The sequence below is a fragment of the Megalobrama amblycephala genome, linkage group LG2, assembly GCF_018812025.1.
Source record: "Megalobrama amblycephala isolate DHTTF-2021 linkage group LG2, ASM1881202v1, whole genome shotgun sequence".
In the NCBI taxonomy this organism is placed as follows: Eukaryota; Metazoa; Chordata; class Actinopteri; order Cypriniformes; family Xenocyprididae; genus Megalobrama; species Megalobrama amblycephala.
Genome location: NC_063045.1, coordinates 27,101,006 through 27,112,516, shown reverse-complemented (window position 1 = coordinate 27,112,516; position 11,511 = coordinate 27,101,006). Strand labels below are relative to the sequence as shown.

Here is an 11,511-nt window from a genome sequence, read left to right as displayed (position 1 = left end):
TGACTGGCAAAGCATGTTTTATTGCTCAAAGCAAAATAGTACCTCTTGCAGTATTTACTACACTGTACATTCAAAGGTCTCTACACAGTGGGTTTAAAGAGCGGATCCTCACTGACGACCTGCTTGAGGATTCCGTTTTGGATGTTGGACTGTGCAGGGCACTCAGGGGACGTGGTGCTTGGGAAGGGCTGGATGGTGGGTTCCCTCTGTCCTGGTATCTGGGGGTCAGGGTGGAATGGGAGAGTGGAGGCCTGTTCCGGTCCTGCAGCAGGCTTGTCAGGGAAGGATGGAAGGGTCATGGGCTCACCCATAGGAGGAAGGACATTGACCATGCCATCAGGGCGCCTCACTGTGGTTTGATGTGCATGTTCGTGATGGTGGTGATGGTGCTCGTGCTCATGGAGGTGTCTGTGTTTGTGCTCATGGTCCAGGACCAGCTCATGGTCGTGTTCATGGGTCTCCTCCTTTTTGTGACCGTACTGGTGGTGATGGTGCTCCCATTCATCCTGAGCATGCTCATGGGCCTTGGTGTGATGGGTGTGAACATGGTCATGATCGTGAGAGTGGGTGGGTCCGTGGCCCTCGCCATGTTCGTGAGTGTGGCCCGAGGTGTGTTCATGGTCGTGTTTGTGTGCGTGGGGTTTGGTGTGATCATGGTCATGGTCGTGTCCAGTAGACGAGCCTGTTGTGCTGCTGTGGCTGTGGTCCAGTTCACCTCCGATCAAATGCTTTTTCTTCTCCTCTTCAGCCACCTAAAAACACCAGTAAATGAAAATGCCATTAAGTATTAAAAAGCAACTCTGCTTATTTTCAACCAGCTTTGTAAGGTTACAATGTCAGTAATATGTGTAAATGAACAATGTGCACTCTTTCTATGTTTTATCTGCACTTAGTTATCCCAGTTTATTCATCAGCAAATGTCAGTCGAAAGACATGTTTTACTTTTGACAACTCCGAGGGCTTTTGTGAAAACTACAGATTGCTGCCCACTCACAGACAGTTGGATCAAGACCAGTGCATTATGTTTTATTCAAGTCATGTACCAGTACCACTGAGATATAAATCACCTTTCCACTGTTTTTTTTAGTTTTACCGAAAGCCCATCTTGAAAGTGGTGAATTGCCCCTTTAAGAGAAGTGGTTTGTTTTGATCACAAACATACTCAAATGCTGTTGAAAATGGGTAATATTACCTCTGGTTCAAAGATTTCACACTGAACACTGAGGTGCTCTTCACTGGTGACTGTGATAGAGTGAGAGGCTTTGCAGAATCCTTTGTGCTAAACAGTGAAAGATCAAGAACATATGTGATAAATATTCATTTTAAATAGCAAAGAGAAACACAGCATATGATGACTGTATTAGAAAAGTCTGGTCACTTACCGCAAACTCACATGCCATGACATCACATTTGGAGATATTGGCTATGTCGGTTTTGGAAGAGCAGACCGTCTCTTGGATGGTGAACTCCACACTGTAGAATCTTCCGAAGTGAAGCTATAACGACGAATCATATTGTGTCATATACAAAGATCATATCCACATACAGTACAATATGATGAAGCTTTCTGTACAAAAAAGTGTTCTTCCTCTTTCTTTTTCATGCTTAGTTACTTGCTCACTTACTTACCTGAGAGAAAACTCTTGTAATGTTTAGAGGAACAAAGTAGTTGGCCAGCGCACTCTCTTTATTGTATTTCTCCATGCCTATCTTCACTGTCTTCAAGGCTTCTTTGTGATCCTGAGGGAGCTGTACAGGGCAATCTGGGCACCGTTCCCTGATTTTGGAGGCAGGCACTGCCAAGGGAGAGTCATTTTATTGGATTTGCCTTCTGTCAGCATATGATGACAAAACCTAGTTGGTTATTACCTGGCCTCACGGTACAGCTATATTTGTACAGGCGGGTCACTCTGTGAACTCTGTTCATATACATAACTGCTTTGCACTGTCCATAGACCTGTCAGTTGAAAAGGCTATTAAAATGCTGAACAAACATCATTAACAGGTTATTTGAGTTTTTTATGAATTAGCAAAACCATACTGGGTACTCTTCGGGGTTTCGGATTTCACAATTTCTCCAGTTTTTCTTGCTGAGGACATGACACTTGGTCTCCAAAACATCAAATGTGAGATAGAAGACAGTCCCTGTTTCACCCTAAAAAGAAAAAAAAAAATGTTAGTATACATTTGTAAAAATGTGTTCTATAGGTAAAATGTGAGGCCATTGCTTTCCTTTAGATAGACAGACAATAGGACAGTTGGATACCTAAAAAAGAATTTGAGATAAGTATTTTTTTCAGTTGCTAACATACTTTTGTCCAATCTGTAGTCACATTTTCAAAACTATAAACAAAATTACCACAACATCCGTCTATTGTGGCCATACCATTAACACGATTCATGTCATTTTCACACAAAATGCAGTCAATTAAAACATTTCTAAAATGCTTAAATTTTCTTTTCATACAAGCTTACCCCATACCAAAATCATGGATCTTTCTGATCTTATTTGCAAATGCTTAAACACAGCAAGTCAGAAATGAAGCCCTAATGTTCCAATCTATAAATATAGTATAAAACCTCTACTTTTGCAACAACAGCAGCTCAAAAGTATTGAAAAAATATATAAAACAAATACTGAAACAATTGATAAGCATTTTTAATTAGCAGATCACTGAAATATTGAGAAATAGCAGATTACAATCTCAGTTGGAGGCATAGTTAGGTGTTGAAGTTTTTTCTTTACATGGGTCAGATTTTGAATCAGATTTGTTCAGTGTGGATGAGAGAAGAGAGAAAAAAAATGTCTGGGTAAGGGAGAGGAGTAGATGCAGTTTTCATAATGCCATCAACTGTTAGTATTTTGACAATCATTGCGCTTTGATTGACTATGTTCATTTTGCATAGAAAACTAGTGCTAGAGTTTTGACAGAATGACTCGATTTTGAATCAGGTTTGCTGTGTTTTGATAGAATTAGTATATGTAGAAAAAGGTTTTTAGCATTTTGAAATGTAGAGTTTGTATTTATTTAACATTATATGGTACTCTAAATGACTTTTAAATTAATTTAAATTATTACTCTTTTAATAGTGACTATTGACAAGAACCTGAAAATGACTCACATGCTTCATGTGATGGACATTGCTGAGACGATCAAGGCTGAAAACGTAGCCCTCAGTGCGGTCCAGATTGATTTTGTTCATAGCTTCAGAAGCAGCTCCGCTAGCTACAGCATCTTGGCAGGATCCGGGGGCCAAAATATCCACAGGGGCCCCGTGGACACACAGGAAGGCCATCATCAATGCCATACACTGCTTCATGGTGGAGTTGCAGTCGTTCACCCAGGCACAGCAACAAAACTAGATGGTCCATGGAAGCTTATATATACATCATTTAAAAGCCACAAACCCCTCTCTCTTCTCCTGATAGGCTACTGATGTCTGATTAAATGGACGATTGATTTAGAGAGGGCAGGTTACAACATGCTGTAAACCTGTATGGCTATACTGTTGGATGATGAGTTCAAATACCTTCAGTGTTTGCAAACTGAGGTTGTACCCTAATCAAATCAACTGAGGATTTCTTAACACATTCTTCACATGATACAACATGAGGCCAGTGATTTTTATCTTGCTGCAGTGAAAATACTGGAGGGTCATTCTCAGGAAACAGTGTCCTTTGTCTGCAACGTGCATCCCCATGATTTACTACTAATTTAATTAACAAGATACTGAACTTCGTTTGACTCTATTTAGCATGTTTTTGTTTGTTTGTTTGTTTGTTTGTTTGTTTGTTTTTTAAATAAAACATTTTGGTCACACTTTAGGTGTCCTTATTACTATGCACTTAGATAAAAAAATAGTACAATATATTATTGTGTTATGTATATTATTGTGTTGTGTTATCTAAGGGTGGGTTAAGGTGTAAGGGTGTAATTATAAATGTAATTACATAAAGGTATTTCTAAAATATAAGTATAAATGTACACAATCAGTACATTGTCTTAAATGATTAATTTTTCAGTGTTAGTACATTGTAGTTTGACACCTAATAATATAAAGAGGGATAAACATTTTAAATTTTTTTTTTTTTTTAAATATTATTTAAAACATTTTTAAATGTATTTAGCCATAATGTACTACTCCTAAAAGTTATATTATTTCACTTTCTGTGTATTTTTTTTTTTTTAATTTTCTGAGAACTAAAATAATTTAATGCTTTAGGTTTAATAGGGATAGGTTTAGGTCAAAATTAACTATACATTACTGTTTGTATTTAGGGCACTGTTTTCTGAGAATTAACCCCCGAAACCTTGTCTTCTGATCAACCCCCCCCCCCCCCCCCCCCCCATCCCCCACATGAACTAATCTTTTTCTAACACATGTTATTAAACTATCCAGAAAAGTGAGGCATTGATTGATTTATTGTTCTTTATACTTGTTCTTTTAGTGACTTAGTTTGTAGCTTTTTTTTTTTTTTTTTTTTTAGAACACACATTTTTAATAACTATTCTTCATGTATATTGATTCCTAAGTTTTGCATGTTTCTCTAAATTTTTCCATGTAAACATAAGATTATGTCACACTGTGATCTGTGGACTACTTGTGAACACAACATTATATGATTAAAGGGGTCAGGTTAATAGTTAATTCTTCTGGTGTTAAGGAATATTTCTCATTGGGACTGTAAACGTGTGTTGTGTTGTGTGTTGATGTGTTTATCACCTCAGCAAATGGACTTTTTGAACTAAGGAGAAACGTTACAGTATGTTTTCTTAGTCGTCAAGCTATCTTATATTCAAAAGATCAATGAAAATTGGATTGCTCATGTTATGAACCCTTTAACGTATAGCGTAAATATGTTGGTTTATGTTTTCACATCTTTTGTTTTGTTTGTTAGATTGTTTTTGGCAACCTCTCCTTTTCAGGCATCCTACAGTTATACATTATTTGATTTTCTTGTCACAGCTGTTTTGTAATATTGTAATAGCCATTACAAAAAATCTCTGTGTTCTGAGACCTTTATCATTCAACCACACTGGTCAGTAAAGAGTATTTATTGAACTTGGAATGTACCGGAGACATTTACACTCTTATGTTGTTCAGTTTTGAATATTTCCCCTTTCAAACCCTGTAACATGGGATAAGATCTAAATGTTTCTTAAAAGATTTTGGTGTTAGTTACAGAGGAGGAGCAGAAGGAGGGGGTACAAGGTCTGGAGGGCCTCTGCAGAGACGTGGTGGAGGGAAGGGGCAGATTGGATAAATAGAGGGGGGTATTTTTACAAAGCCATGGCATGGAAATTCATGGCGCCTCTCAGACGCTGATTCTGGAAGCCCTGAAGGGCCTTTTGGACAGTGGTGTGGATGTTCTGGACGGCCCCTTTGGTCAGGCGTTTTGTCCTTGTGGTCATGGCCTGCATGTTCTGGACGGCCCCTTTGGTCAGGCGTTTTGTCCTTGTGGTCATGGCCTGCATGTTCTGGACGGCCCCTTTGGTCAGGTTTTTTGTCCTTGTGGTCATGACCTGCATGTTCTGGACGGCCCCTTTGGTCAGGCGTTTTGTCCTTGTGGTCATGGCCTGCATGTTCTGGACGACCCTTCTGATCAGGCGTTTTTTCCTTGTGGCCATGCCCTGCATGTTCTGGGCGATGGGGGTGAATATGCCCTGGTTGATGTTCTGGATGGTGGTGAGGTGGGTGGCCATGGAATTTACAGTCTCTCTTTGACTGAGCAGGGTGTTGCATTGGATGAGTGAAGTTCTGGAAACAATTAGAGCACAAGAATTACATAGTAATTACAGTTTTTCTCGATTGCTAAAACACTAAAACCCATTGGCTGAACAAAGTTCTCAGTTGCCTGACCTCATTTAGCTAATTGTGCAGTCTCTTGTCAATACCTTAAATTTCACATGGTAAAACAAAATTTGCAGATCTCACTTAAGACTTTTCAGCAAAACTCTAAACGCATTCTCATTCTCAAAACACATTCTGCACTCTAACGCACATGTCATCCACATGTAATGACCATATTCAAACAGTTGTCTGTTTGAATACAAAATTTGGAAATTTTGCTCTACATTGTACATAACACACACCCATATCGAAAATGCACATTTTGAAGCAGTTAGTGTTTATTTTTGAAAATGTATGTTTCTAATAAGTAACTAGATAAGAATGTTTGGGGTGTGAGTGTGTGCACTTTATGCAGTAGAGCAAAACGTCCAAGTATCGTCAAGTTATGTTTACCCCAGACCTTATTTTACTCACAAATAGAAAAACACCATTATAAAAAACCCATATGAAAATCTTAAGGGAACACTGGCAAATTAGTCTTCTGGGATTTGATGACATTCTTGCAGCAGTATGATCGGTCCTATAAATGTCTGTCAGTCTAGTTTTCAATTTAGATGACATTACCTTGAAATGATAAGTCAACATTGTTAGTTGCTGCCAATACCTAATTCTATAGAGGGAAAACTGGCAAACACAAGTGGCAACAATCAAATACAAATAGAGAATACATGTCATTGATTGAACACAACCACTCAAAATTGATGTAACCTTTTTCAAATGATGTGACACAACCAATATAAGCCAGTTCAGAGAGAAAACAGGTTGTTGAAGGTGGGAAGGAGAAAGTCTGAGAATGGATAGAAGAAACAATGTGAGAGGACAAGGATGAGTGCGTATGTGAGGTGGGCGACGAGGAGGAAGAGGAGGAGGGCAAGAAAGAGGAAGAGGAGGAGGAGGACAAGAAAGAGGAAGAGGAGGAGGAGGGCAAGAAAGAGGAAGAGGAGGAGGAGAAGAAAGAGGAGGTGGAGGGAAAGAAAGAGGAAGAGGAGGAGGAAGAAAAACAAAAAGTTGCAAAGAGCAAAGCAGAGTAGTAATTTCTGATCAATTTAGAGCTACTATGAACATGTTTTCATTCATCAAAAGACAATGATGGAGAAATATTACATTTGTTTTGAGATTAAAAATTTACTTCTCCCTGAGAACTATATGTTTTGAACAATGTGTATTCTGTTTTTTGGTATATTGTTTACTGACTGCTTGATAGTGTATATCATTTTGATCACTTTGTTTCTGATTTGACAGCAGTGCTTGATTTTGAACACAGGTAAAACTGTTTTGAGGCGAAAGTTTCATTTTGCAAGAGGAGTCAGAGGTTTTGTAAATAGTGCTTGAAGATGAGGTTTTGTGTTTAATGATTTCAGAAAATGGAGCAAGGTTTTAGAAATTGTGTTTTAGCAATTGAGAAAAACTCTAACTGGGTCTTACTGGTCCAGTTTAAGCATGTAATCGAGATGGATACCTGAGCTTTGTAAATTTCACAATCCACTGTTGGTTCCTCATCTCCGACCTTAGAGGATTTACAGAATCCATACCGCTAGAGAAAGAAAAAGAACAAGAGAAAGAGAAGGTGGTCAACACTACAGAGCTTGAAGGAACTGAAGGACTTAATGAAGTTACCTACTATTAAGGCAAGACACTACAGGTGAATTCTTTATTTATAAACAAAACAGTACTGGGGCAGAACAAGGCAAACAAGGACAGCAAACGATACACAAGTATAAATAATAATGTAACTATAGAAACAAATGTGGACAAAATCAGTAACTAAGGAAACCAAAACTAAACAGAAATGAGAAATAGGAACCAAAGGAAACAGAATGTCAAAATTATAGTCCATGAAACCAAACACAACCTTAACAATCTACAGATGCAATTAGATAAATTGTAATGAAATAAACATTTTTCCCCCCACTAGTATGACGTAAGACATGTTATGGGAGCAAAATAGCCCAAAATCACAAAATTGACCAGTGCCTGAAAAGACAATGGTTTTGGCTGTAGTGTCACCCTAATTATAGTAATTAAAGAAATTAGTTATAATATGCTGTGTACTTACAGCCTGATCCCCACATAAAGCCTTACATGCTTCTTGTTTCTGGGATGCTTCCTTTTTTGGACAGTCTGTCTCCATAATGGCAAAGGCAGCAAAGAAGCTTTGACCCGAAAACATCCACTAAGAAAACAGACAAATTTTCTGTTAACATTCAGTTGCAAACCACTTTAAAGCAAAGAACATTTTGGGGGAAAAAAATAAAAAAAAAGTGATTGTGTAATGACCATATTCATACAGTTGTCTGTTTGTATACAAAATTTGGAAATTTTGCTCTACATTGTACATAACACACACCCATATCGAAAATGCATATTTTGAAGCAGTTAGTGTTTATTTTTGAAAATGTATGTTTCTAATAAGTAACTAGATAAGAATGTTTGGGGTGTGAGTGTGTGCAGTTTATGCAGTAGAGCAAAACGTCCAAGTATCGTCAAGTTATGTTTACCACAGACCTTATTTTACTCATAAATAGAAAAACACCATTATAAAAAACCCATATGAAAATCTTAAGGGAACACTAGCGAATTAGTCTTCTGGGTTTTGATGACATTCTTGCAGCACTATCCTCGGTCCTATAAATGTCTGTCAGTCTAGTTTTCCAGTTTGAAATGATAAGTCAACATTGTTAGTTGCTGTTCCAATACCTAATTCTATAGAGGGAAAAATGACGAGAAGAAGTCTTGGCCGAATATTATTTCAGAGTTAAATAAACGAGAGAGAAGGTAATGATGTATTCTTTAATGAATTATCTAACTTAACTAAATGATCTGGTGAGGGTGATAAGCGCATTTTCATCTCTTGTAATAGTGCAAAAAGCTGCTTGGACAGTTCATGATACTAAAAATATGTAGTCTATTACATACAATAATGTACACTTATTAATGTTTATTCTTGTTGGCAGTTTTTTTTTTTTTTAATTATGATTAGTTTAATGATTATTAACACAAAATAGGATATCATGGCAAACCAAATTAATATAAACTGATGAAACCACAAAGCTGACACGGGTACAGTATGTATACAATTACAATGTAATTGGCTGTTATTTTATTGTAAAGCCACAAGTAGGATAAATCTATGTGACTATGACATTTTTCTGCGACAGCTCCAGCTCTCTGAAGTACGTTTGAGCGATTTCAAACACAGCAACGGAGTCGACAACGAGAGTCGATTCTTGTGCTAGAGTCGACTCCGACACTAGGGCTATTAACAGTCGAGGAATCAACTCTTTTGGAGTCGACTCCCCATCACTAATTACAAGTTGCATTTTGACACAACTTTGGAATGGAATGATTTGTGTAATCGAACTTGTGCTGCTAACAGCATTTCTGCTCATGTGCTTGCGTAGAATATTCAAGCTTCACCCAAGTTTGAAAGACATCACCTGTGTGCTGATCCTTCCCACTTCCATCAGTTTAAAGTAAGATGCATGGTTGGATTCTTTGTTGAATTTCTGCAGGGCAGTTTTCACACTCTCCAGACCCTTCGGCTCATGCAAGGGCAGAAGACTGGGGCAGTCAGGGCATGTTTTCACAAGTATTTCATGTGAAGCTGGAACAAAACACAAAACTATGAGCAATCATATACAAAACCACTGTGTGAAATGCAACTTATTTTGACTTTGCATTATAATTTTACAGGAGTTACATTACCTAATTTCTGTACTCTTTGACAAAGTGAGCTTAAACATTACTCTGGGTTCTTTGAAAGGCTATAGTTTGACCTGGGGTATTAAGTAAAGTGTCTGAAGAAGAAAAATCATTCTATTGGTTTGTTTACAGCACCTGGTTCAGTGTCACAGATGTAGCGCTTTACAGCTGCTTTTCCCTCAACACTGGAGACAGTCACATTACATTTTGCTGTCACTTTCTGTCAACAGGAAATATTAAAAGGCTGTTAAATGTATGTACAACTCACAAAAGTCACTCTATTCATAGCAATAAAAGGCAGTAAAGTGGAGCTTGGAGCATTTGTGATGTTCAGCTCACCGTCTCAGATTCCATTCTAGTGTCACACTGATCTAAAGGTTTGGGATTGACAATGTGGCATTCAGTTTCCTCTAAGGTAATTCCCAAGATGACTTCACAAGGATCGGTCTGCACAGAAACAAGACAGTTTGCACATCATAAGAATGTTTTTCTTTTATCTTTTTTTCTTTTATTATGTTGTTGAAATACTCCTCATACACTCTTTTGAAACAACAACAGCCACAGGAAAACACCTTCATAAAAACTCACCTTCTCTGCACTGCGACTGTCTTGTGAGACAAATTTGAATTTGTATCCATGGCGGTGATGTTCATTAATGAACCGCTCAGCTGCTAATGTAGCAGTTTTGTCCTGATCTTCTTGGCACTTGTATTCCACATCACTGTCTGTCGGGAGGATGGCTGCGTGTAGAGCCGAGACCAAAGCTGCTAATATCACCAGTTCTCTCATAATGCACACAGACACAAGCTGTAAATCTTCAACCAAGAAAAAGTTCTCCTCTCTTGTCCAGACCTTTATAATATACACCGTAGGGGGACATAAACAAACAATTTAGAGCCAGAGATGCTTGCCAATGTAAATGATGTCAAAAACAAATATAAGAGAGGGACATGAGTAAATGTCATGTCAGAGAGGATAGTTAACTCAGGCTAACTCCGAAAAAAAAAAAAAAAAAATTACGATGTAGCTTGTGTTTCTGAATTATGATTAAATGGGTCATTCTGCAGTTACAGTTGCTGTCACTCCAATATATGCTTTAACACTTTATAACTCTAATATTTATAGTTCTTTTCATTTTTAGATTTTCTTTTCGTTTTTGCATCATCCATGCAAATCATGTATACTACTTTGACACAAATTGAAATAAAAGTTAATTTAATAAAATATTGTTTCATAATTTACATTAAATAAGTGTCAATTAATTTGATGTTAGTTGTGGTGGCACAACATAATGCTAGTGCTGTCAATTGATTAAAAACAATATTATGTTTATCATACATTGTGCCTATTGAATTACATGATGAGGTTAAATCAAAATAACTGCAACAAATTACAGATAAATATTTGCTGACAAATGTCCCTAAATGACAGGCAATTCAAAAAACTAACATTACAGTTTTTCTTGATTGCTTAAACACTATAACCAGGCTTTTGAACTAAAATTTCAAAACCATAACGCCATTTATCAAAAAGCAGACCCATTTCCCTAAACTATAAACACTATTCCCCTTTTTGACACATGAATCAGATTTGTTGAACTGTCACTGCAAAACTCTACACACAAATCCCTTCATTTCTCATTGCCTACACCAAGTTGTTATTTATAAAGCACTAGCATTCAATATTGTTCACTCAAGTCAGCATAGCTTGAGCTCAATTAGCACACAGTTACCCATGCAGAAACACTAATAGTCAAAATTTTTCAAACACCAATCAGAACCTTCAATAGAGAGATAAAAGAGCCCGAGTCAGTTCATTCAGTTTTGGAACAATGGATCCAGATAGACGTGACTGAAAAGGTCGAGGACACCAGAGAAGAGGAGGAGGAGGAAGAAGAAGAGGATAAGCAAGAATGGTAAAGAGTGGAGGAAAAGGTGAAGGCGGAGGGACAAGGAG

At 37.6% G+C, this 11,511-nt stretch overlaps 2 protein-coding genes across 2 annotated transcripts; both read right to left on the bottom strand.

Annotated features, from left to right (window-relative positions):
* fetub (fetuin B) lies at window positions 1–3,434 on the bottom strand. Its single transcript, XM_048168863.1, has 7 exons — window positions 3,124–3,434; window positions 2,042–2,155; window positions 1,870–1,957; window positions 1,630–1,796; window positions 1,383–1,496; window positions 1,193–1,279; window positions 1–752 (listed from the first exon to the last, which is right to left on the bottom strand). The coding sequence occupies exons 1-7, from the start codon at window positions 3,319–3,321 to the stop codon at window positions 81–83; spliced, it is 1,440 nt and encodes a 479-aa protein (XP_048024820.1). The 5' UTR covers window positions 3,322–3,434; the 3' UTR covers window positions 1–80.
* A 1,607-nt stretch (window positions 3,435–5,041) lies between these two features.
* ahsg1 (alpha-2-HS-glycoprotein 1) lies at window positions 5,042–10,392 on the bottom strand. The gene is made up of 7 exons (XM_048168850.1): window positions 10,144–10,392; window positions 9,895–10,002; window positions 9,691–9,775; window positions 9,291–9,457; window positions 7,910–8,026; window positions 7,313–7,387; window positions 5,042–5,760 (listed from the first exon to the last, which is right to left on the bottom strand). Exons 1-7 carry the CDS (start codon window positions 10,342–10,344, stop codon window positions 5,182–5,184), a joined length of 1,332 nt encoding a protein of 443 aa, XP_048024807.1. The 5' UTR covers window positions 10,345–10,392; the 3' UTR covers window positions 5,042–5,181.
* Between the last annotated feature and the right edge of the window lie 1,119 nt (window positions 10,393–11,511).